General features: G+C 39.2%; 1 protein-coding gene across 1 annotated transcript in view; it reads left to right on the top strand.

The window, feature by feature from the left end:
- The window catches only part of Gucy2f (guanylate cyclase 2F, retinal), a 78,159-nt gene that overhangs the window by 35,213 nt on the left and 15,269 nt on the right, over positions 1-27,677 (top strand). The window contains exons 6-13 of the mRNA XM_048336230.1: positions 242-373; positions 6,513-6,602; positions 10,932-11,108; positions 13,826-13,982; positions 19,848-19,997; positions 23,095-23,243; positions 25,406-25,569; positions 26,335-26,527. Coding sequence (XP_048192187.1) covers positions 242-373; positions 6,513-6,602; positions 10,932-11,108; positions 13,826-13,982; positions 19,848-19,997; positions 23,095-23,243; positions 25,406-25,569; positions 26,335-26,527 — 1,212 coding nt within the window. The remainder of the gene's footprint in view (positions 1-241; positions 374-6,512; positions 6,603-10,931; positions 11,109-13,825; positions 13,983-19,847; positions 19,998-23,094; positions 23,244-25,405; positions 25,570-26,334; positions 26,528-27,677) is intronic.

Genomic DNA, 27,677 nt, shown 5'->3' on the forward strand with positions numbered 1-27,677 from the left:
TTTGTTCACAGCTTTTTTTTGCTAGTCTTGGGCTTAAAGTCAGGGTCTGAGCACCATCCCTGTCTTGTTTTTGCTCAAGGTTAGCACTCTGCCACTTGAGTCACAGTGCCACTTCTGGCCTTTTTCTATATATGTGGTGCTAAGGAATCGAACCTAGTGCTTCATGTAGTACGAGGCAAGCACTTTACCACTAGGCCATATTCCCAGCCCTCATAACTTTTTTCCCCTAATCTTTTCACAGAGAGGAAGTCGTGCCAGTGTAAGCTTCCAGATCTTCTCAGAGGTTCAAAGTGGGAGATCCCCAAGGCTTTCCTTTTCTTCTGGGAGTCTAACTCCTGCAACTTATGAAAACTCTAACATAGCAATCTATGAGGTAGGCCATCCAAGAGTTATCTAATCTGTTGCTTTCTTGCATTTTAAAATAAGGTAGTGATTTAGGAATTCGTCTTTGGGTAAAAATCAAGGCTTTTGGTAAGTTCAGTTTTTTCTTGGTCTTCCCTTATAGACTTGTTTGGTTGCCTGTTTTTTTTTGTTTGTTTTGTTTTGTTCGTTTGTTTTTGGGTTCTTTTTTGTGTTGGTCCTGGGGTTTGGGCACTGTCCTTCAGCTTCTTTTGTTCAAGGCTAGTGCTCTACCAATTGAGCCACAGTACCACTTTTGGCCTTGTCTGAGTAGTTTATTGAAGATAAGAGTCTCATGGATTTTCTTGCTCGGGCTAGCTTTGAATCACAATCCTCGTAACTCAGCTTCCTGAATAGCTAGAATTACAGAGGCATGAGCCACCAGCACCCAGGTTGGTTGACATTTTTGACAATACATTTCCTCAGCAACTAATCCACTTACTTATAACTTCTTTAATATTCTAACTCCATGTATTTATTATGCATGTGGAAAAAGACTCAAACACTTAACACATGTCAATATTCCCACAAGACTATATGTAATAAAAAAATCAGAAGACTATACTAGTAAAAGAAATGACTCTTGAGCCGCTTGTTTGGGATGAGATGCCCAGATATAAACTTAGGCTGGGAACGGTTTGGGTATTTCTTTCTTACTTAATCTAGTTGTTACTCCCATGCTTGTTATCAGCTGGTGTCACTGCAAAGTTAAAAATTAATTCTTTTCCTTCACCTGCACTGCCTTTCTGAGGAACAGATTGGTTTCCATTGAATAAAATAGAAATCATTTTATTTGACTAATGTTTCTGTTTTTTAAGATTTAAGAGGTCAGACCTTACCTCTAGTGTAAGATAATGGAATTTGGCAACTAGAACAAATCTTGCATCCGTTGGAGACATGAACTGTTTCTTCTCAGCAGGAAAGAGTTAAGCAGGGGGTAAAAGGGAAACTAGACTGTCCTCTCCCTCCTAAGTGAGGCCTTCTCAGTGTGGTTTCTTTGTTTTGTTTGAAGATACTCCCAAGAGCAGCAAACACTCTCCACCTCAACATTAAGTACAAAGAAAGTCCTAAACAAGGAGGAATGAGTTTTTAGATTGCTAACCACACTGGATTTTCTGTTGGATAAATAATTCACAATGGCCATGCTCTGGAATGAAACTATCACTTCCACAATTCAAGTGTTATAATTTAATGAGCAATGTTAAGAGATGAAGCTGTAAAAAGGTGATTAGACCATGAGGGTTCTTCTCTCAAGAAAGGGGTAAAGTCCTTATGAAAGGGGCTTCATGCAGTATTTGATTAGCTTAGTCTTCTTCCTTCTCCCATGTGAGAACACAAAATCCTCTCTAGACAATGCGGAAATAATATGCCATTGTGGAAATAGACAACAGTTCTTCCTAGAAAACAAAATCTGTTGTCTCTTGGTCTTGGACTTTGCACTCTCTAGTGAGAATGAGAAATGTGAGAAATGAATGTCTGTTCTTGATAAAGTACCCATAACTACACAAATGGACTAAGATGGGCCTACACACTAAGAATGTCCTAACCAGTATACTTGAGGACTTTGACTTAAATTTGAATCACAAAGCTTCTAGATCTTACCTTGGATTTAATCAGAGAGAATTGTTCTAAATGTATGGTTAAAGTGTTGATCGATTTGTAGCTCTACTCCTTCAAAAACTGAAGAGAAGGTAATCAGAATGCAGAATGTCAAATGGATAAGCTGATAGCTTTATAATTACATCAGTATCTCTAAGATTTAGAAGTCCATATCAATAGCCTTGATTTCTCATCTGCAAATGAGGGTTTGAAGCGAGTTCTTATTCCTGAGTGTTCATTAGAATCTCCTTGAACAACTTAGAATGTACTTACCTCTGGGCTGCCATTCCTTGAAATTCTGATTTAGGTAGTATGGAGTAGGGCCCTGGCATTGGCATTAAATTCCCTTAATATGTGCAGCCAGGCCTGATAATTGCTGCACTCAAACCTCTAAGGACACTTCTGGCAAGAATAAGCTCTATTCTTTTAGTCTATGGAAGGATTTAAGAGTTTAAGAATTGTGGTATGTTTTATTTGGTGGTGTTGGAAGCTAACAGTGTAGAATTGAGAAGGAAAAAAATAAATATCTGTATGCAGCTGGCTTTTAAGACTCTATCAGTTATTTCCTCATTTTTAGAAGGGAGCGAACTGAGTTAATTCCCAGAATGATTGTTGGCCAGTCACATCATGAGTGGGACTTTTTTTTCTTAAAAAGGATGATGTTACAATAATACTGTATGGTATAGTCAAGATTAAGCAAAGGACAGGGATAAAGGGACAGGTGAAACTAGAAAACTAAGGCTAAAGAAGACTGATAAAAGAAGTCCAGTGTATCTTCTCAAATGCTACCCTACTTCGAACGCTCATTTTCTACATTCTTTTTTAAATAAGTCATATTTTTTAATAAGAATTGCTTTAGGAAGTCCTGGTTTCTATGTCAAGTCTATATGCCAGATAATGTTAAGTGTAGCAGATGCCCAGTAGCCAAAAAGAAAGAAAGAAAGAAAAAAAAAACCAGACTTTCATGGTTGTACTATGAATTCGCTTCTTGATTGTATACACAGAGACATACTTTTCAAACTGGAAGACAAAATTAACCCTTACTCAGATATTCTTTGAAATATGGAAATGAGAGCCAGCTATGCTGAACAAGCGGTGATGATTGATACAATGCGAGACGAGCCATGATCTTTCTAATAACTATAGTCCAGAAGAGTGGAAGCGGGCTGAGAAGCAGTCTTTGTCTTATATACTTGGGAAGAACCCACTAGATTCCTCTTCATTTTTCATTTTCTGACTCTTGCCTCCCAGCCTCCTCCTGTTTTCCTTTTTTTGTCTCACCTTTCTATCTTTCTACTCACCTCCCTTTCTAACAGCTCTTTTCCTGTCTCCCCAACTGTCTTATCACTCCCCCTTCACTTCTACTGACTGTCTTCGCTTTCTCATAATGCATCCATAGATTAGCAAAGATAATGAGTAACTAAGCACTCATTGAATAAGTCCGACATAGAGCTCAAGCTGATGAAGGGGAAGTAGTAAGGCTACCATTGAGACTGAAGCAGAGCCACGTCCTACAATCTGGTTCCCTTGCTTTTTAAGTTAACATATAGTGTCCTGAGTACAAACCTGATGAACTTTAAATTACTTCTGAAAATTTACTGAATAGAGTGTGATTTTTCCTTCTCTTAATTAAAAAGTGAGTGATGAGTGAAGTATTTTATCATTCTCCTTTAAAAGAGGAAACCAAAACAAATAGTGCATGCATGGTGAAGATAAAACTTGCCCATTTCCTCCTTTTTCCTCATTATTCAGGAAATAGGATGCATATAGATTCAATAAAAACTTTACTACAAATTTTGTGAAAAATTTCAAACACCCTCCAAACCCATATGAGGAAAGAACAACAAACTAAGAGATGGAAGACCATCATTCAGATCTGCTTCTGCTACTGTCGAGTCTTCTGAAGTTAGGCAAGACAGTTTTTAAGACTTCAGTTTCTTTTTACATGTATAAAGGATTGAGTCAGGGATAGCTAAGGCCCAGTCCAATTCTCAAATTTAGTGAATTGGCAGGGAAAAGCTATTCTTAGCTACTAGTGGTAATTAATAATCTAGAAGGAAGGCTGCAGTAGGACTAACTCTAGGAAGGCCATATTAGGTGCCAGAATGTGTCAGGTAAGTGAAGGCTTCTGATAATGATGTTTAGGTTGTACCACATTGGTGAATAGACATCTATTCATAGTAAACACATACCATAAATTAAATGAAGAGTTATATATAAGCAGGAACAGTAATTCTGGCCCCTCAGACTGGTTCTGGAATAGTATGGAGTGCAGTCTTCTGCCATATAAATATATTCCAATATACCAGATTATGCACATATATAGTAATGGGAAAATACATGTGAACGTAGTTATGCACAATTGTCACTAAGTCCCAGAAGATCTTTGAGGTTGCTTCTCCCATCTACCTCGTATTCTCAGAGTCTCAAGTGTAGCATCTTCCTTTGGCAATTATATCCTCACTCCAAAGAACCAGAATCTTCTGGTGATGTGCATAATATCCTGTTGATAGGATGTACTCTGTGGTGTGTGTGAATACGTGTGAATGTGTAACATGAATGCAAGTGTATTGTTTGATATCACAAAGATACACAATATACTCTCATAATTATTATTCTTAGTTGAGAGAAAACACCCTATTCTGATGAGCACTAAGGTACCATAGCGTCTAGTATTGATTGTGGGTAGAGTAACACAATTGCAAAGAGTATGAGAAGATAAGTTTGTCCACACATTGGCTGACTTTTGTAAAATTCCAGATAGAATTTTATTCTTTCAGCTTAAGACTTAGCTTCTGATCTCTGTACTGGGGAAAGTTCTCTGATTGGTAAAACGTCAACTTTGTGTCACTCTCTCTTGTCTTCTGAGAGTCAGTTTTAGATATCAGGCTGACTGCAGAGCTTGATACAAACAACTAGTGTGAGACGAACAGGGGAGAGTATGAAGGAAGGAAGTAGAGGTAGAGATGAGGTATGAGGAAAACCTTGAGTGTTAGGTCTTAGATTGATCATATTACATGGAAGACTTAGTAAAACTCAAATTTCCAGTTCCATCCTCAGAATTTCTGATTCCATAAGTGTTGGTTGGGACTTCACTTTTGGTCTTTCTAACCAGTTTCCATGTGACACTGTTACGACTGGTATAGGAGCATACTTGGAGAATTGCTGACTCAAATGGCTCAACCATTCTGCAGCAGACACTGATCATAGACTGGTCGTCTGATCTCTGTGGGCAGTGAGCTTGGCTTTTACACTAATTTCTGCTGTTGAAGGTCTCTTGGAGCCATTCCCTAGCTTAACAGCTTTGAGCTTCTTGGCTTAGAAGATTCTTTCCCACACAGAAAGTGGGAGAGTTACTCAGATGCCTACGGCACCCATTAGCTCTGGCAGATTTCCAGTTGTGCTGTTCCGGCTGCCTATGTTCCCCAACAGGAGAGTGGTTACCCTCTCTTACTCTCAAAATTTGGTTGCTCAGAGCTCTCTGCTTTATGATCTCTACTTGACAAGTTGGTACAGCCTATAATGGAATCTCCAGGATCTAGGTATTAGATGCAAAAGCATTTTGAAGAGTAAAGAGCATTGTGCAAATATATGAGATTATTGTTATTACACAGGAAAAGGAATCTGTATTTATAATACTTCTTAAAATTTTGGAGTTGGACAGAATTAAATAAGGCTTGATAAGTGATGAATCCTTGTGGCAATGCACACAGAAGAAAATTCTCCACCAGCACTGATGTTGAAGTGAAGGCCATAAAACAGTTTTAATTTGACAGCTGCTTTAAAAATAGCAATTTTCTTTCTCCAAAGTTAAGATTAAATGCTAATTTCCCATATTTGATCATTATACACAAATATATATGTATCAAATTATCACACCATGTTGCATAAGCATATCCATATTAAACAATACAATCGTTTTGAATGAACAAAAGTTGGCAATAGATTCAGAAGTCTACTTATATTACTACCAATGTGTCTTTGTGCACTGAAATAAATAATGCTTAATTAACATTTAAGCCAGTCAGTTTATTATTAAAGCATAAAGAGACCCTCTGCCAGTGTCCTGTCCTACAAAAGAAAAATGGACGAAGGGAAATGAAGGAAACATTTGCTGCATTACATCTCTTGCCCTACATCTCCCACCACAAATGCCTCAAGGCAGTGGGAATTGCAACCTCCAACCATCACCATTAATCGCAGAACCTGATGCTCTGTTACTTAGCTATGAATAAATGAAATGACCCAGAATGTTTTGCACCTAGTTAAAGGCATTTCTGAGAGTGGTATCACTCTTTATTCTTTTTCTGAGATCTGCATACCTGAAATTGTCCCCATCAGTTAATTAGCATTTGTAACTTTTTCTGTTTGACTTCATTTGAGCTCAGAATACAGAAATTCTGTGGGTTAGAGGGTGGGGGTGGAAGGGGGAAATCTGTTTATCTTGTAGAAGTGATATTGATTTCAAGTTTCTGGTAACTAAGTCATCATTATTCTCTACCTGTTCTTTCTAGGGTGATTGGGTATGGCTGAAAAAATTCCCTCCTGGAGATTTTGGTGATATTAAGTCCATCAAATCAAGAGCAAGTGATGTCTTTGAAATGGTATGAGATACTTTCACATATGTATATTCCTACTAAAATGAATGATTTTATCAAAGTAAGTAATACCAGCTGATAAGGAAGATCCCTTAGAAACCAGAACAGGGAAACTACAGGGTTGTTCCTGGCAAACTTAAAGGCCCTGAAATCCAAGAAACATGAAGGAGTGAAACCACAATCACTCAGTCCCTCTAAGTCTTAATTTCCTTATTTGTATAAAAGTATATTAATGTCTTCTTTTTCCTTTCTTCCTTCCTAAGAGAGGATGAGCATTAACATATTAGTAGGAAGATTGTAGTCTGGGTCAGCCCAGGCATAAATGTGAGATTTTATCTGAAAAACAACAAAAGCAAAAAGTTCTCTGAGTGTAGCTCAAGTGGTACAGTGCCCTCCTAGTAAATGGTAGGCCCTGAGTTCAAGCCACATTATCGCAGAAAAAACAAAATAAAATAAATTATGGAGTCAAAACAGGGCCAAACCTATTTGGGGAAGATAATTAACTGTAAGAATGGGAATAAGGGCTGAGAATAAGGGCTTAGTGGTAGAGTGCTTGCCTTGCATGCATGAAGGCCTGGGCTCCATTCCTCAGTACCACATAAACAGAAAAAGCCAGGGACAGTGCTCAGGCCCTGAGTTCCAAGCCCTCAGGACTGGCCCAAAACAAAACAAAACAAGAATGGGAATAAAAAGATAGGCATTAACCCAAGCTAGGGTATGTCTATGATATGTTGTTTGGGGAGAACTTTCAATTTTGATATCATTTCAAATTTAGTGAAAACCCTCAATAATATTTTATAGAACTTGTATATTCTGCCCAGATTTAGCAGTTGCTGAAATTAATTTTGGCCTACTGTTTTCATTATATATTGATTTTTAGTCAGAACAAGGAGTTATACTATATGTTCCTTTACCTCTAAATACTTGAATGTATATTTCCTAAGGCTCAAGACATTCTTTTATATAATTATATTATATAACTTATTTATTATTAAAATCAAGACAATATCTACATAATATCTCAACTACTGTCCCTATTCTAATTTTATCATTAGTCATTTTTTTTGCCAGTCCTGAGGCTTGGACTCAGGGCCTATGCACTGTCTTTGGCTTCTTTTTGCTCAAGGCTAGCACTCTACCACTTGAACCACAGCACCACTTCCAGCTTTTTCTGTTTATGTGGTGCGGATGAATCAAACCCAGTACTTTATGCATGCTAGGTGAGCACTCTACTGCTAAGCCACATTCCTAGCCCTCATTAGTCTTAGTATAATATAGCTAATTCCCCCTACCCCATATCAGTTTCTAGTGTAGGTTCAGACACTGAAGTTAGTTTTCACGTTCTTCATTGCCTCCAATCTGAAGCCAATCCTCAGATTTCTTTTTCTTCACTTTAGTATTCTAAGGAATTCAAGTCAGTTACTTGATAGATGGTTCAACAGTCTGTTTGCCCAGTGCTCCTCATGGTCGGATTTAAGTTATACACCTTTAGCCAGAACACTGAAGCAGTGATGGTGTATCTTCTTCAGTGCCAATCACCTTGTTATTGAAAATGCTAATTTGTATTCCTTAGTATTCCCAAATGCCAGTACAATATCCTTGTGAATACCATAACCTTAAACTAGGTCCTCAAGTCAAGCTGGCAATAAACTCCTCCCACTTGTTTTTGTCAGGAGTGCTTTGGACAACGTTAACTCTTAAATTTTGCATACATTTTTACCATCAACTTGCCTATGACTCAATAAAGACTTTTGGAGTTTTAATGGGGATTGTAATTAATTTATATGTAAGTTTATGAGAAATGGCTATCTTAGCAATATTGAAGCATCCAGTCTATAAATGTAGTTTTTTTTAAATTTACTTTATCAATGCTATGATTCTGATGTTGTTATATGTGAAAATGGTCATGGTAGACATCTTTGCCACGTTCTTGTCTCTAGAAAATGATTTGATGTTTTACTCTGAAGTGTTGCACATGTTCTTTTCATGTCTGGCTTTCTGTGAATGTTTTTAATAGTGAAAACCTTTTATATTTTCTCAAAAACATTTTTGCTATTTATTGCAATGCTGTATTTTTTATACTTTCATTCTGTTAGTATGATAAACTACATTGTTTTAAACGAAATAGTAAGTACATCTTACTATCTTTGGGATAAATCTACCTTTATTATATATTATCCTGTTTATATATTTGTGCATGATATTTGCTAATACTTTGAGGTACATTGTCATGTATGCTTATGGTGAAAATTGGTGTATAATTTTCTTTTAATGTCTGTCAAGTTTATGTACTATAATGTAATTTTGGAATTCCTTGTTTTCTGAAAGAATTTGCATAAGATTGGTATTACTGAGTTATTTTTTGGTGATACTCTGGTTTGAATGCAGGATTTGCCACTCGCTGGGCAAGTAACTTACCACTTGAGCCATGCATCCAGCCCTTACTTATCACACATACATGTACATGCATATGTATGTACGTATGTATGCATGTGTATGTATGTATGTACGTGTATATATTGCCAGTCCTAAGGCCAGAACTCAGGGCCTGGGCACTGTCTCTGAGATTCTTTTGCTCAAGGCTAGTGCTTTACCACTTGAGCCACAGCGCCATTTCCGGCTTTTTCTATTTATGTGGTGGTGAGGAATGGAACCCAGGGCTTCACGTATGCCAGGCAAGCACTGTTTCACTGAGCCACATTCCAGCCCACTTATCTTATACTTAATAAATACTATCAATAAAATTATCTGAATCTAGAATTTTCTTTGTGGAAATGTTTTTGAAAACAAATTCAATTTCTTTGCTAAACACAGTGCTGTTAGGATTTTTATTGTATGTTTTACTAAGTTTAATAAATTCTATTTTAAAAGAAATATATTAATTTTTAAGTTGTCAATTTTATTAGCGTATGGCTGTTTATAAATTCCTTTATTATATTACTATCAGATGCATAGTGATACCACCTCTTTATTTTCTGATACTGATAATTTGTAGTTTGCTCTTTTTAATCAGTTTGTTAGATTTTCATCAAATTTAATACTCTTTTCAAAGAATGAAGTTTTGACTTCCTTGTTCTTCTATTTGTATAATTTCTACCATTCTTATTTCCTCCTTTCTACTTAAATTTGGCTTAATTTATTCCTGCTTTCCTAGCATCTTAAGTGAGATATAGATAATTAGTTTTAAGCATTCTTGTGGTTTTTTTTTGTTTTTGTTTTTTGCCAGTCCTGGGCCTTGGACTCAGGGCCTGAGCACTGTCCCTGGCTTCTTTTTGCTCAAGGCTAGCACTCTGCCACTTGAGCCACAGCGCCACTTCTGGCTGTTTTCTATATATGTGTTGCTGAGGAATCAAACCCAGGGCTTCATGTATATGAGGCAAGCATTCTTGCCACTAGGCCATATTCCCAGCCCCCAGTTTTAAGCATTCTTTTATTTAATATCACACACATTCTCTTGAAGCTCTGCTGTAACTTCATCTCACCAAGGTATCTTTTGTTTTGAGACAGGGTTTTGCTATGCACCCTAGCTAGGCTGGCTTTGAATTCATGATCCTCCTGTATTGGCCTTCTGAGTGCTGGGATTATCAGTATGGAATACCACACCCAGACTCATCAGTTTTAACATGTTGTATTTCTATTGTCCTACAACTGAGGTGTTTTTTTTTGATGTAGGTATATATTTTTAATTAATTACACATTGTTTAATTGAAGTTCTTGTAGAATTTATATTCAATTTATTCCTCATTTGATTATGTGTGGTTAAAGAAGATTATCTGAAATTTTAGTACATTTCATCAGTTGGGGGGTGCTCTTTTCATCTGTTAGGTAGATAGGGTAAAGAACTATTAATCTATGTAGTGATTACGTTCAGTTAAAGCTACGTTACAGTTTTAAGTTAGATACATCTCACCTGTTTGTTCTCCTTTATTTCTCAGGCATATCCCTCCAAGAAAGGCAACCTAATATCTTCTTTACTGTACTAATTCTCCTTACTCTTTTTGGATCATTGAGCTCCATTGTAGATTCTCAAAGGAATTAGAGGAGGTCCCAGCTTGAGCATGCACTTAAAGAATTCTAAGAGAGATCCTTTCTTCAATTTCCTTCTTTGGCTATTGCATACATTTTCTATTAGTACTGTAATGCAATTAGTACAAACTTACTTTATGATCTCACAGTTTTGTAGATAAGGAGTCTAGGAAGACTCAGGTATTTTGCACAGCATCTCATAATGCTGATGTCAAAGCATCAATTTTGTCAGTTGTGTTGGGTGTTTATCTGGAAACTTTTTATGGAGAAAACATTTCTAGTTTTGTTCTCTTTTCTTTTTGTGTCCAGATGAAAGACCTGCGTCATGAGAATGTTAACCCTTTATTGGGTTTCTTCTATGATTCTGGGATGTTTGCCATTGTGACAGAATTCTGTTCTCGAAGGAGCCTAGAAGATATACTAATAAATGAGGATGTCAAACTTGACTGGATGTTTAAATCATCACTCCTGATGGATCTCATCAAGGTTAATGCAAAGACCAAGGAAATTGAAATTGCCCTGTAGATTAGAGCTCCAATGTTTGGAGATGCCGTATTTTCCTCAGATTATTGTGATCATTTCACTCCTCAACTTTTCTTTCCAAAGTCTCAGTCCTTACCCTCCTCAGAAGTCCTATAGTCCATGTGTGTTATTTTGTTGTTGTTGTTGTTGATAATGATGGTGGTGGCGCTGGTCATGGGGCTTGAACTCATGGATTGGGCGCTGTCCCTGAGCTTTTTTGCACTCAAAGCTAGCACTCTACCACTTTGAGCCACCGCCCCACTTCCGGGTTTTTGGTGGTTAATCAGAGATAAGAATCTCACAGACCTTCCTGCCTGGGCTGGTTTTGAACTGGGATCCTCGGATCTCAGCCTCCTAAGTTGCAGCATTGCCCTGCCTGTGTTTGTGATAAGGTACAGATGCAGAAAGTGTTTGCTCACCTGTGTGCTCCTCAATTTAAAGGCCAGGTTGCTACTAAGCTCCTTTCTGCCTTAAGCAATCTTTCCTTCCATCTCAATTGTTTGCTTTGTGGTTATAAGACAGTATTCATTACCAAGACTATTGGTGATACTTAGCTCCTACTTTCTATCTTTCACCTTCTAAAAGGTGACTCAGCATAGAAGTAGAGTCTTTGCATATGTGTATGCATATGTATGAATGTGGAACTCAGTGCCACTGGAAAGTTGAAAGAGCACTGTTTCTATAAGGCAGCAAATCTATTCTCGGTGTTAAGGATTACCACAGCAATAAAAGTTCATGAAATGGGCTCATGGACTTCATGAAATGGTATGTCAAATTATATGCATGTGCATTTTTATGGAGCTGGTCTGCATAATTGATTACTGTTGAGTCTCCTGCACATTGATCACATGTTGATTTTTGTATGGTGACCTAAACCTTTTCAAGTGGGCTTGGAAGGGGAAGATATTATCTCATTCAAATTCTCTGTAAGACAGGTGTCATTACCCTTCTTTTACTGAGGCTCAGCAAAGCTAAATGAGACCCTCTTTGTTACACAGTAACTAGCACACATTATAGGTACTAACACATATTTATCAGTAGCAGAGCTGGTAATAGGATCCAAATCTCCTGATTCTTATCCTAGTCTTTCTACTCACCCTGTAATCAAAGCTCAGTGAGTTTTATGACTCTCAATGATAGCTCTCTCAGGCCTGTGATCGATTAGACAACCTGAGGGAAAAAATCCTCAGCCATAGTAACCCCTGCTTTGGAAGTACTGCAGAGGTGGCCTTTTGAAAGCACAAGATAGATGTAAAGCATCCAAATAAATAGCCAAGCCAGTACCTAAAATGACTCTTGGCATAAACAGTTCTAACGTAACTGCACTAGAATACAAACGTATTTGTGTGCAGAGTGATTAAGTCCTTTCTTACAGAGAATCTTGGCAGATTGCTTTCTGTGTGTCATGTAAAGATCCCAAGCAAGCATAGAGGTCAGTAATGCTTAGCTTTCGCCTCCTATGCATCATCTATTTATAATTTTCAAAACCAATATATTAAATTGTCATTTAAAATCAAATGATAAATACATAAGAGAAAGATACTGACATTTGTTCAGCCCTCCTTCTTCATATCTTTCACCTAGAGTTAATAAATGCTAACAATTTAAGGTCTTGAAATTCGTTTCAGGTGCATTTGTGCTCTAGATGATTATTTGTTGTTTTGAGACAGGATTTTGTTATCTAGTCCAGGGTGGCTTGGAACTCACAATCCTCCTGCCTCATCCTCCTAAGTGCTGGGCTTGCAGAAGTGCGCTATCATGCCTAGCTATTTGCTTTTAATAGACATGCTGTCGACATATACAGCAATTTACTATTTTCACTTAATTTTAGAGTTGTTGTGTCTTATATTGGTACATATAGATCTTTTTTTGTGCCAGTCCTGGAGCTTGAACTCAGGGCCTGCACACTGTCTCTTTGAGCTTTTGTGCTCAGAGCTAGTTCTCTATCACTTGGGCCACAATTCTACTTCCAGCTTCTTGGTAGTTAATTGAAGATGAGTCTCATGGACTTTTCTGCCTAGGCTGGCTTTGAACCTCTATCCAGAGATTTGAGACTCCTGAGTAGTTAGGATTACAGGCCTGAGCCACCAGCTCTGGGAAGATGTACCTTATTTTTTAAGTACTGCACAATATTGAAGAATATATGGTGAATCTAGCCACTTCTTTAGTGATACTGCATATATTTTAAATTATATGATTATATAAAAGCAAAGCTTCAGGGGTCACTCTTCTGTCTCTTTTGTGCATGGAGGCAAACAAATGCTTCTCTGGAGAAGTAGAATCCCTTGTTCACATGGCATACATATTTAAAATTTTTGCAGCTCTTGCCAAGTTGCCCCCGCAAAAAGCTGTAACAGTTTCCACTCCTTGGCAGCAATGGATGAGAGGTACATTAGACATGTTGAGGAAAATCAGAATTTCCTGCGTTCTGGAAATTATGGATCTATGGATCCATATTGTGTCTGAAATGTCAATAAATACTCCAGTAACACATAGTTCTCACCGTGAAAGAGAGAAGGGATCTAAAAATCTTCTTAAAGGTTTGCTTTCCCTGCATATCAGAGAAAAAGGCTCAATTCTGGATCATAATAGCTCATGCCATTAACAATTTCAGGAAGTGGCTCTAAAACCATAAAATAGTTAAATACGTTCCTAAATTAATTCTTTTGTGTTATCTGCAGGGCATGAAGTACTTACACCACAGAGAGTTTGTTCATGGGAGGCTTAAGTCTCGAAACTGTGTTGTAGATGGGCGTTTTGTGTTAAAAGTGACAGATTATGGTCTTAATGACATTTTAGAAATACTGAGACTTTCTGAAGAGGAACCTCTGGTGGAAGGTAAGCAAAGAATAGGACACTTCTGATGCTTGCAAGGTAACTCCAAGGTTTGAAAAAAATGCACTGAATTAAAGCTTCGGGCTGATTTCAACTACTCACTTTTGTTGAAAATCCAGCCTTATTTCCAAGCCAAGGGACTTGAATGAAGTTTGCATGCTGTAACCTCAGCTGAGCCTTTCCTTCTAAACAAAGCCAGTGCAATAATGTGCAGTTCCTGCTGTGGCAGGATTAGGCTGTATTGTTTAGAGACCCCAGCAGTCCCTGGAGAATCTTGCTGAGTGCTAGGCACACAGTAGGTGCTCAATAAATACTTGTCCAATTGAATGGAGGGTAATTTGGAAGCTGGACTCCCACAAAGTGCATTCTGGAATGGGATGTCCTTAGAGCATACCAGCACTGTATCTTTCACAGAAGAAACAAGGAGTGACCCCCAGAAAATAAATGGTTACAGACAGAATGATAGCTTTGTAGTAAACAAGAACGCATGTGTATAACGCCCATTTTGTGTTTTTGTCTTGTCTAGTGCACCAGTGACAGTGTTAAGCAATGCCTGTAAGGGATCATAATGGATCAAAGCAAAAGGGGAAAATCTAAGGAGGGAGAGGGAGAACCAGGGGTAATGAACTGACAGAAAAGAGGTAGAGAAAAAAGGAGAAAAGGACAAATAGGGCTAAATCCATATAGGAAACTTGGGCATTGCAACTTTTAACCAATACTGTGAATGTGAAGAAGGAAGATCATGACAGAAAAAGAGAGAAATAGACAAAACAAAAAAGAATGGGACTGTGGAACACTAAGTTTTAAGAAGTCTTCTAGTCCAACTCTGATTCTACATATGAGACAACTAAGATTTAATTTTTAAGTGCTGCAGAATATTCAAGAATGTATGTAGAATCTAGCCACTTCTTTAGTGCAGCTACTTTGCAGCAGTTCTGGGATTTTCATTTAGGGCTTGTGAAACCCAACCCCTTCCATCCATCCAAAGGGAAACTTGTAATTTCCTTTCTCTTTGCTCATTCATGCTTTGGGAGAGTAAAAGCTCCTAATAATCACAGTGAAATGCATGGATATTGCCACTCTTTCTTTCATAGATCTGTTCTTGTTCTTAGTTGTGCAGTGTTTGGCTAATTGTAGTTTAAAAGCTGGAGTAGTTGCCTTGTGCCTTGCTCTACAAGAGGATTTTAAGACAACAGCTGCAGAGAAGGCAAGTATATAGCATTCTGTCCAAATTATCTTATTAAAAAAATGGAGCACCTAGCTTTCCAGAGAGTTTCATTTAATTCACAGACTGGCAACTTCCAAACTTAAAGACATCTGCTTGGATGTCTTTTTCTTTTTGGCCAGTCCTGGGCCTTGAACTCAGGGCCTGAGCACTGTCCCTGGCTTCTTTTTGCTCAAGGCTAGCCTTGGATGTCTTTAAGTAAAGGATATCTGTAGTGTGTGTGTGTGTGTGTGTGTGTGTGTGTGTGTGTGTGTGTGTGTCTGTGTGTGTGTGTGTCTGTGTGTGTCTGTGTGTGTTGTGTTGTGTATTGTCTCTATTTTCCTGTCTCCCTCTCAACTTGTTACTCCATTCTCCAAATCGCAGTAGGTTTTTCACACCCTGCAGCCTGGGGGGCTTTCTAACCTGCCAATCTGATGGCTTTACTGCTAGGCCTAAATTCATTGAATGATGTCTCATTGCTCTTAGAATATATCTCAACTTCCTTTACATGGTTTATGAGCCCTGCCTGGTCTAGGTCTTAGTGAGTTTTCATGCTTAGTCATTCTGCCTCCATCTCTATGCTCCAGCCAAGCTGAACTTCTTTCAGTTGTTTATTTACACTAGGCTTTCTCTGAATTCCCAGACCTTTGCACATGCTGTTTCCTCTGCCGGCATAGTCTTCCTTTTTCATTCTATCCTAGGCTTATCTAGCTTTGGCCAAATTCTATTCCTTTTTTGAGACTCAATTTAAATACCATTATGTTACCTGGTTTTCCTTGACCCTCTATGCTTAGTTAAATTGCCCTCTTCATGCTCCTTTTGGGCTTCAAAATTTCTTCTAATATACTTTCCTAGTATTACTTATGCAATTACTTTTGTTCTTCGTACACACAAACTATACTTCTGTGAAGGCACAAAACAGGTTTAATTCCCTCTGTGCTTTTACCATACCTGGCAGAATAAATATTTGTTGAGTGATAATGAGTGAATAAAATAAAACAAAAGAACTTGCTCCTTTATTTTAGATGACAAAGCTAACAATATTTGATAGTTGGAAGATCTATTGAAGTAATTTGGCTTAACTTCTGTTTTTCATATAGAGAAACTGAGGTTCAGAAAGAAATGCTAAACAGTACTCAAACTGGAAATTTGAATCCAAGTCTCTTGACTCAGTTCTGTGTTCTTTTATACTCTACCACAGTGGTTCCCCAAAGTTGATTTTATTACCATAGTAAAGCTCAGAGTTAGTACTGGCTTCATCTCATACAAGACAAGCCAGAGTAATTTTTCTAGCTTCTCTGAGAGTTCAACTCTAATGGTAGCTAGTGACTCTTACTTGGTTCTGGAGTGGGGATGAGGCAATGGGAGATGGGTTATAAGTGTATTCATTACTGTCCACACTCAGGTAGGTAAGTATAGTGCAGATACAGATTCATTTTAGCCATTAACAACATACATGTCAGTGCTCTCTGAAAATACTATTTGGTTATGATTGTATTTAATCACTGTGCTTTTTACCAGAGAATTTTGCCCTTTTCTATTCTTGTGCTTTTAAATGTGCAAGGAGAGGATGCTGGAGAGAAACCAGCTCCACATAATTTTCTAGGCTCTAAAATATCCATTTCTGCTGCCCATGGAGCATGAAGTCTTCACCAAAACCATACTCCTTTAACCACAGTATGATTCAATCTTTCAAATTTTATTTGTAAATGGCAGTTCTCCTAGGCAGGGAGACACATAGTATCTATAGCAAAACCACCACAATGAGTGTATCGGAATTTGAGACATTATTATATAGAAAGTCAGAGGAGCCTGGTGGGGTGACAAAGGATGGGGACACCTGAATGATAAAGGTGGGTAGATGATTAGGAGACCAGAATCTCTCTCTCTCTCTCTCTCTCTCTCTCTCTCTCTCTCTCTCTCTCTCTCTCTCTCTCTCTCTCACTCAAACACACACACAGAGGAGAAAATGTGTGTCCTTGTGTCTGTGTGTGTGTATGTAACAGTACTGAGGCTGGAACTCAGGAGCTGGGTGCTGTATCTGAGCATTGTTGTTTTTTCTTTCTTTTTTCTTTTTTTTTTCACCATTCCTGGGTCTTGAATTCAGAGTGCTGATCCTCAGCTTTTTCACTCGAGGGTATTGCTCTGCCACTTGAGCCACAGCTCCTTTTCTGGCTTTTTGGTGCTTAATTGGAGATAAGTATCTCATAGACTTTCCTGCCCTAGCTGGTTTTAAACTGTGATCCTCAGATTTCAGCCTTCTGAGTAGCTAAGATTACAGGCATGAGCCACCAGCATCTGGCTGTCATGAGCTTTCTTGTTCAGGGGTATTGCTCTACCACTTGAGCTACAGCTCCATTTCTGTCTTTTATGGTAGTTAATTGGAGATGAGTGTCTCATGAACTTTCTTTTTTTTGGCCAGTCCTGGGCCTTGGACTCAGAGCCTGAGCACCATCCCTGGCTTCTTCCCGCTCAAGGCTAGCACTCTGCCACCTGAGCCACAGTGCCTCTTCTGGCCGTTTTCCATATATGTGGTGCTGGGGATTCGAGCGGAGAGCTTCATGTGTAGGAGGCAAGCACTCCTGCCACTAGGCCATATTCCCAGCCCTCATGAACTTTCTTGACTGGGCTGACTTTGAACTGGGATTCTTAGATCTCAGCCTCCTGAGTAGCTAGGATTACAAGTGTGAGCTCCAGCCAGAATTTCATTTTTATATTATATTTTTATTATCATTAAATAGTTATACAAAAGGATTACCATTCAACCAAACAGTTTACAAGGACAGTGCATCTTGAAGACTAGAAATTTATTTCCCTATTATTTTGATCCGGTTTGGTTGAAAATAAGAATTTGCAGGATGTATTTCTCTTGACTGGATTTCATTAACAAACCAAAATAGTCACTGCTCTTTCACTTTCTTTGCTTCATGGGAACTTGTTCCCTGGGCGCCCTTTCTAATATCTCATATTTAATAAGATGGACCATTAGTCCTCACTTTCCTCCTGACTCTCCCCACTTTTATCAGACACTCTTCAGCTTCCCAATCAGGATGTCAACCTGTTGTTTACTCCAAATCCCTCCCCTCCATAAAACTTAGTCCACTTATCTCTAGCCTGGTCACTTCCTTTTCCATAGATAGCCTTCCAATGTATCTGGTTCCCCACCCTGCTGATGCTGCCCCACCCCCATTCAGTCCCCTTTTACCTCAGCACTCCGGTTCTTACTTCAATAACTTCCTAGCTGCTCTCCCTGACTCAGCCTCTCTCCTTCAATCCTGCTTCTGCAGGTCGCCAGATTAATCTTCCTGAACACGGCTTTCATCAAATCCCTCTCTAGCTCCAGCACCCCTACTGCCTTTTGTATTCAGTCCAAATGCCTTCATTTGGCTCTCAGGGCCTCTCACCTTCTGCCCCCATTCTTCCAGCCATCCTCCCTCCCCCACTTCATCAAGCCCATTTCTCCTTTCCCATTATTCCTTAACAGAGCCCTTCTCTTCAGCCAAGCTAATCTGCTTACCACCCTCCCACCACCCGCAATTTGCTCCTTTCTGCCTCTTGTTCTTTTGCACATACTGTTCTTTCTCCCTGCAAAGCCCTTACCCTCTCAGCTCCAGAGAGCTACATCCTTGACCTTCTTAACAAGCACATTTAAGATTTAACTTTTCCAGGAAGCCTTCCTGGGTTAAGTTGGTCAGCTCAAGTTTTTATTTAAATTTGAGGAAATTACTGATATTCAACCATTTCTAATGCACAGAAACAGCAATTTTATATGGCTCAACCCACACGTTTAACTACCCTTTTAACCTCATAGTTCTTTATATTATTGCTTAAGTTGCCTAATATAAAACTTTCTAATATTCTGTCATACATTCTAAAAGCAGAAATATTTTTTGTTCCCTGTAGGGCTTCAAAAGCAACAGTGGATATTAACAATTGACTTTTAATGGATTCATTTTTGTGGGCTACATACGGGCCCTTCTAATTATCTTTCCCTTATTGCCATCAGATGTGTACATGGCTATGTTATCCAATAGTCTGTAAACTCCTAGTAGGCAGGGCAAAGCCAAGGTCTGATTCATCTCTGGTCCCACTTTTACATTTAGCTTAGTGCCTGGTATATAGTAGACCCTCAATAAATATTTGCAAAACTGAATTAAAGTCACTGTTGTACCCTTTTGTTTTGTAAGGAACAGAGAAGCCTGAGGATCCTCTAATCCTTTTAGAGTAGACCTGGTAAAAGCAACTTGTGAATCCCTGAGCCCTGGCACAATCAAATTACCAGACACATATAGATCTTAGTAAACAACAAATCCATGGCAACCAGTCTGGCAGTGCACTTGCCTTTCCCTGGAAACCTGCCAGCAGCTACTTGCAGGCTCAAGAGAGCAAGAAAGCAAGCACTAGACAGTGTCTCTACTGCAAGCGTCTTGCTCTTCCCCACATTTCTGCTGCATGGCCCTGAGGGTAGAGAGAGTAGTATGTTTTCTCTGCATGTAATTCCTTAGATTAATAGATTCAGATGCCAACAATGGGGGGAGCTAGCATGCCAGTCTGTCTAATAAAATTATAAAACAGTCAATAAAATTGCACCCTTAGTGCCCTTGAGGGCATTGCAGATGTCAGTTAATCTTCCTGGCATTCATTAGACAATTCTTTCTTTGCAGAGTTGCTGTGGACAGCCCCTGAACTGTTGAGAGCCCCAAAGGGCAGCAGGTTAGGCTCTTTCGCGGGAGATGTATACAGCTTTGCCATCATCATGCAAGAAGTGATGGTCCGGGGCACCCCATTCTGCATGATGGATCTGCCTGCTCATGGTAAGCAAGAGGTGAGACAGGGGCGCTAGGGTCCCACTGTGACCCAGATCATCAAGACCAACCAGGCTGTTGTGATTTGCTAGGAGATTGTGCTAACAGCTTGCTAGTCCACAAGCAGCCTGTGCTGTATGTAGGTGGGGCTTGAAGCTAGACAGCTTTTAGGAATCTGGATAAAATTTCCATATCCAAGAAACTGGTTCTTTTACTAAGTGTGATGTAAGCCAAGGGCCATCATAACCTTTGCCAATCCTTTAGTCTTCTTTACCCTAGGAAGTCCCCTTTATTCCTTTGAGACAGTGGTATTTCACAATCCTTCATAATCTTCATGGATGTCAGTCTTTCCCTATGAAGTGCCACAGGTTTTCATTTGTATTTTCCACCTATACACATAATTCTCAGGAAAGCTTTATCAATATATGATAAAATAAGTAGGGAAACAGGATATCCACATATCCTCAAAGAGATACTTGAAGCACAATGAAAAGTCAAAAAAGACTCTCCAGAGGTGGTGACAGGAGTTGGATGAGGCCAGGTGGAGAAGAGAAGGGGGAATTCTCGAAATTACAAATAGCATGTACAAAGACACAGATGTAGCGGAGGCCATGGTGCTTTCAGAGCTGCCTGAATCTGTGTGAATCTCCTAGAGACGTACAAGTAAACATGAAAAATATAGCAAGTTTACAGATGGAGTCTCTTGCAGACGTTGCCTTACCCAGGAGATTAGGGTGACTTTTATCAGTAATAAAACACACTGATATCATATACTTCTAACTTCATGTACTAAGAAGGGCACATTACCTCTGTGATGTTATTGCCTACCTTAATCAAATCATGAAAATAATCATAGCAGTAACATTTCAGACAAATCCCAGTGAAGAGATAGTCTACAAAATAATTGGCCAGTACCCATTAAAATCATGTCCACCATGAAAGATAAGGAAAGAATGAGGAATGGTCACAGATTGGAGGAGACCAAGACATAGCAATTACAAGTAGTGTGGGCTTTGGAATTGGTTTGCAAACTACAAAAAAGACATTAGGGGAAATTTGATAGAATTTAAATAAGGACTCTATTAATAGCATTATACAAATATTAATTTCCTTTTTGCTGTGGTTATATGTTATTAACGTTAGGGTAAGGTGAATGAGGGACACACAAGAAATCATAGTACTATTTTTATGTTTTCTGGAATTCTAAGTTTATTTAAAATATTTAAAAAAGAGAAAAAGAAAACAACATGGCTATCTTTTGCTACACTCAAAGTTCCACATCAATCCTCTACTTAAAGCCTTCCAACTAGTTCCCATAACTTGCTAAAGAAAGCCCATACTCCTTACATGACATACAAGGCCATTGTGCTTCAAGTATCCTATCTGTAGTTATCTCCATGCATTCCTGCTGAAGCATATGCATTGTTTCCACTTGTTTATTGCAATTTGACTGTGAGTACTTCAAGGGAATGCGTCCTACTGGCTGAACCTAAGCAGAGAAGTGACCCATTCAACTAGATATGTTCTGACAAAGGGACAAGGGCTCCTTCTGCCAGAGTGGACAGGGCATTCACATTCCAAGGGTAGGAGTACATTCCTATGACATGTATTGCACTGAGAGGATGATGCTGTGCTGGAGAAACCATTATTGGTAAGGAAGCTCTGGGTTAAAGGAGGAGGAAGTGTTATGTCACATGGGGCTAGGAAATCAGAAGCAAGAATAGAACTTCTTTCATGGAGTCAAGACATACAAAGGTATAAAGCAGCACTGCTAGACTTGTGTAGCCAATACGGGTGTGGGAATAGCACAGTGCTGGCTCTAGCAAGATTCAATTCAAATGCAGAGAGTAGGAAGTGGTGTGATAGAGAGTAGAACAGGGTTAAGGTGAAAAACAAGTTTGAAGAGATAGCCAAGAGCCTTATTAAAGAGCTTAAATTTTTATTCTTTGGGCTACATGAATCATGAATGGATTTTGAGCAAGAAAGTGACATGGTCGGATGTACTTTAAGACAGGTTTAGAGAAGTCCATGTTGGAATCAGAGAGAGATCAGTTGAAATCTTCATATGTATAAGTGGGGATATTGAAACCTAATAAATGACTTTCTACTGCTGCTAGGCAGTCGACTTTTGTAAAAAAAAAAAAGTCAATTCTTGTTGACTCAGACCTTTGGTTCCTAATGGCTTGGATATTGAGCTCTGAGATATCTATAAGCAAATCTATGTAGTAGGTATTCATTGCCCATGTTCAAATCCAGATTATGTTGATTATTAGTCATGTGACTGCTGGCAAGTTATTCTCTCTATGATTCAGTTTACACACTGGTAAAAATTAGAATGCTTACCTCATCTGCCTGTGGTGAATATCCAACAAGGCAATGCATACAAACTGTTCAGTTCATAGTCTGATGTATAGTTTCATTGAAAGTGGGCTTCATTGACCAACAACCAGAAGGGTTCTTGATAAGGCCCTGAATGGTTCTCAATTCTCTATGCCTAGAAGCTATCCAAAAACTAGGAATGGGGCCTGTAGGAAGAGCTAATTTGGTCAATTGTCGGCATTGCAAGGCTTAGATGATATAGAGGCAGAGGTGGGAACTAAGGCATTGCAGTTGAAGTATTAAAATTGATACCAGTGGGCTGGGAATATGGCCTAGTGGCAAGAGTGCTTGCCTTGTATACATGAGGCCCTGGGTTCAATTCCCCAGCACTACATATACAGAAAATGGCCACAAGTGGCGCTGTGGCTCAAGTGGCAGAGTGCTAGCCTTGAGCAAAAAGAAGCCAGGGACAGTGCTCAGGCCCTGAGTCCAAGCTCCAGGACTGGCCAAAAAAAATGACACCAGTAACTTCATGTAAACCCTAGCAGAATCAGGATAAAGCTACAGCTAAATGATGATACCAGTAGCTCAATTGATTAATTCTCAAGCTATAGTATGGCCTTTGCTGAAATACAATCAACATCCATGCCACCAAAGGAGAAAGCAAGAGATCTACCTTCTGTTTTCTCCTGACCAATCCCTTTGTTGGATAAACTCAGTTGTTTCTGTTCAGACTCGAGGCCTTTTCCAAAAACTTAAAACCCTTTCTATTCTTACATCTGGGCAGAAATCATAGACAGACTTAAGAAGCCTCCTCCTGTGTACAGACCAGTAGTTTCTCCTGAGTATGCTCCACCAGAATGTCTCCAACTGATGAAGCAGTGCTGGGCTGAGGCTGCAGAACAACGACCAACTTTTGATGAAATATTTAACCAGGTAAGGCTATGTCAATCTTATCAGTGTCCACAAGCTACCCTGGAGCCATTCTACACAGCAAGGACTTGTTGGTCATCATCATGCTATGAAAAAAATTCTTTGCAAGAAATGAACAGGATGCTCCTGAAGGAGCAACCCAGGGTGTTTTTTTTTTTTATCCTTTTAGGTCCTTGGCTCTGGAATATCGGTAGCATATCCTCCAAGAGTCCAAAGGTTGTTTTTGGTGTTCTTTTTTGTCTGAACTTCAACAGACTATTCAAAATTGAGCCTAACCAATCATTCAGTGATGGATTGAACTATTAGGTATTCACAAAGATTGAAACTATTGGAAGATGGATACCTTAGAAGAGATAGGGCTCCTCAAACATCCTTGTTTGCTCTGAAGATCTTTGAGAAACCTGATGAGTATACCATTTAGTTAATGCCAAGTTGTTTTTGGAGGGCAAGGAAAAACATGTGTTTGAACGGATGTTCACATGGAATGCAAAAGGCAGAGATTTCTTGGCTTTCCAAGAACTACTTGAGGCCATTGGTGTATGAAAAGTGAAAACCTCTCTCCTTAAGAGATATTAAATTTCTAAAGAGGTTGTTTCCCTGAAGGGAAGAGATAGGAAAAGGAGATGGAGGGACAGATAGAATTCCTGCTAAGGAAGCTAGGTACACTTCTGCCATTGGAGCATGCACTTTAAACTTGGTCAAAATTACAGCATACTTAAACTATGGGTACTCTCCCTGAGTGCTAGTTCAGAGAGAGGCTTTTGAGTCTGGCTGGAGTACAGCTCTGAGATGCTTTTTGAGTGTCAGGTATCTGAGACGGAAAAGAGAAAGAGTTTGATTGAAAGCCTAAGGGGCCCTGCTGATGAAGTCATCCGTGTCCCCAGCTAACAATGCCTCCATTAGCCTGGCTGGGTTTCTTGAGGACACTCAAACAGGTATTCAATAGTATGGAAAAAGCAAAGGACCATAAAGGCCACATTTCTAAAAACTTACCATGAGGCATGTGTTGATGCTAAAGATGTTATTTCAGAAGGCAGCAGAGAAGCTGGTGATAGATTAGAGGAGTGTGCACTGTGCAACTTTCAAACAAGTCCTTCTGGAGATAAAATGCTTCAGTGGAAGTTTAGCCTGTCTGACAATAAGGTCGAGCTCCCAACTTTCTGCAATTAATGAAACTTAAATGAAGACAGGAGAAGGACACTTCTTAAGTTAAGCAATAAAGGGATCCTGAACTCACTGCTGAATTTACCCTCCGGACCTTGGAGGACAATCGCTTGTGAATCAGGCTCAGAACAAAACAAAACTCTTAATATTTTCCATGTGGTATTAGGTACTACAGAAAGTGTTTGACCCAGATGTATAGGCAGGTTCACCAAGATAGAGATCTTGAAGTCTACTTAGCAAAACTGCCGGCAGTCTTTTATTGTTGTCAACACAGCCATGTGCATGGCAAATATAACATAATGGAGTGGGCTACTCCTTGTGACTCTAATGCTATGGCAATCGAGCTGTTTCTAGATGGATAAGGTCTCAGGAGGGTGAATGGAACATTTGTGACAAACAGCCTCATCTAAGGGTTCAGGACACCACATGGGGCAAGACCAATTGAATTTCTACATACCCCTGACTGACATGAATGGCAGGTACTAAGAGACACATTATATTCTTGGACCCCAAGAAATAGAGGTAGATCTTACTATGCATATATTGAACACTCCTTGGGTGATCGAGGGACCTACCATTGTCCAAAATTGACAGTACAGTCAGGTACTGAGGATAAGACTGTTTTAGTAGGCTGATAATTTAGAATGGTAGACTATTAGCTCTTATTCTTCTAATGCTTACCATACCTATAATGGGCCTGGGCTTAAGACCAAGCCCTATTGTCTTTGGAGTGGCTACGATTCTTCTGATAGCATCTCAGAACTAAAATGAGCCTGCCCAGAGCCACTTTGCTCAAATTTGAAAGAACCAAAAGGGTAGGGAACTAACTACTTAGACAGGGAAGAGAGCCTTATGAATGGGCCAGTGTGAGTAGTAACTTTTCTCATTTCTCCTTTCCTGGCATTTTAGAATAAAGTATTTTTGATAAAGGAGCCTGTTTTAGCATTTCTGAATATAATGCCAAAGCATTCCCTGGTTCATTTTTTCCATTTGACTTTCAGTTTAAAACTTGCAATAAAGGGAAGAAGACCAATATCATCGATTCCATGCTTCGGATGTTGGAACAATATTCTAGCAACTTGGAAGATTTGATCCGGGAGCGGACTGAAGAGCTCGAAATTGAAAAACAGAAAACAGAAAAGCTTCTAACACAGATGCTACCACCGTATGTGTGAACACCTGAGGAGTGTGAATCCTTATAACAGTGTGTTTCATTAAAAAAAATAACTTATCAACAAACTACTCCTTCCCCCCTGTCCTGCACCCTCTTCACTCCCCGTAGGTTTGAGTCACACCTTCAAATCAAAGTAGAATTGGCAACCCAATGGTGCAGAGCACACATCCTAATTTTCCACTACCTAGGGATCAGGCTGGTCATTTAAGTTTTTGGAGATTTGGCTTTTCTCTATGCCACTTTTTGAGTTTACCAGGAGGTTGACCAATTAAAACAAGGCAGCTCTTTGAGCTCTTATAGGAAAGTAGTAAGGTTATTTTCTAGGTCTTTATTCTTTTCTTAGTTGAAAATCTGATCTTTTGCTATCATGTCCAAAGTTTTTAGAGTGCCTTATCATGTTGTAACATGATCTTCTAGGAGGTAATTGGGGAAACTAGTCACGTGGAAAAGAAGCCACTTGGGAACATTCCCCTGAGGGACGTTGGGTAAGAGAGCTGAGAGACAGAAGAAAAAAACCCTTACCAAAGCACAGACCAATTTGGTCTGTTGAGTGCTGTATTCTAGGCACTGGCACAGTGACTAACATATTGTAAGCACTCAATATATATTTGCAGAATAAGTTTTTATCCAGGTGACAGTTTCTTTCTCATCATTTACTTGGCGGTCATTTGCAACAAAATTATGTTTTAGAAGGTGTGAGTATTAAACAGGAAGATTGGTATCCTCTTAGGAAAATTAGCCATGTCTGCTTTTCAGATCAGTTGCTGAATCCCTTAAGAAGGGCTGCACAGTTGAACCTGAGGGTTTTGACTTGGTCACCTTATACTTCAGCGACATTGTGGGCTTCACCACCATCTCAGCCATGAGTGAGCCCATTGAAGTGGTGGATCTTCTAAATGATCTGTACACACTCTTTGATGCAATCATTGGCAGTCATGATGTCTACAAGGTATGTTATCAAGGAAATAAGTTTCAAGGTGAACATTTTACAAGGCTTGTCTATGTGCATTCCAGTATCAAAGGATGCAATTTTAGTGAATGTTTTTATTTAGGGATGAAAGTGTTAAGCAATATACCAGTTCTATTGGTATCTCACTGGTAATAAAGGCCAGATAGAATGCATACTGTTTCCTAATTTACAGATTAACAGCTCTCAACTCAGCAAAAGATGGCCAGAAACATTCCTTCTGAGCTATTATTACCTCGAATTAGTATTAAAAAGAACTTGAGGCTAGATGAATTATTGCAGCTCAACAATTGAGTTCCACAATCTAAAAAGTGTCATCTAGTAGGCTCTGAAGGGGCCACAGAAGTGTTGATTTTTTTCCATAGTTAGTAGCTAGCTTCCACAGAGTCATCTTGGTAAGCTTTGTATTGATGTACTACATAGCTTGGTCTCTTCCCGTAGGCACTGTTTTTTATACATGAAGGAACTTGTCGTTGTACCAGGTTGATATTAGACCTAGGGTTCTTAGGATTGCTACTGGGTAACCAAAAGTCCATCTACATTGGTTTGAATTCTAAGGAAGTGATTGTGAGCTTGAAAACTCTTGCTTCCATCTTCTTCCATTCCTTCAACTTGCCCATGTCCATGCTTTCTGTCAAAGATGACAGAAGATGAGTACAGAGCTTATAATGCATTAGTTCATTTTGGCACCCTGCTTCCTTTAACTTGTTTCTATAAGTTGTCTTTTCTGTAGGCAGAGGAATGACTGAAAACCTCACAGCTATGTAGGGACATTTCCACATTGTTTGCAATATGGATACTTGTTTGATTGATGGAAAAAGATGCTCCAGACATACCAGAGCTCCTCTGTTCCAGGAACCAAGGTTGAGCTGGAGAATGAGTAGCTCCATTCATTGGGTCCTTCATAGTAGTCTGAAATGTCATAGCTCTCAAATCACACACAGGCAGTGTGTTTATCTCAAGTTTAGATAGGGCCCTTTCAGATGAGGTAGAGATCCTCAGGGCTAGGCCAAGCTACCTAAATAGGGCTCAGAAATAGACATCATATATGTCAATCAGCAGGAACTACAAACTAATCAAGAAACACACATGGAAACCATGATGGAGGGAAACAAAATCCATGGACTCAGAC

The sequence above is a fragment of the Perognathus longimembris genome, chromosome 28, assembly GCF_023159225.1.
Source record: "Perognathus longimembris pacificus isolate PPM17 chromosome 28, ASM2315922v1, whole genome shotgun sequence".
NCBI lineage: Eukaryota > Metazoa > Chordata > Mammalia > Rodentia > Heteromyidae > Perognathus > Perognathus longimembris.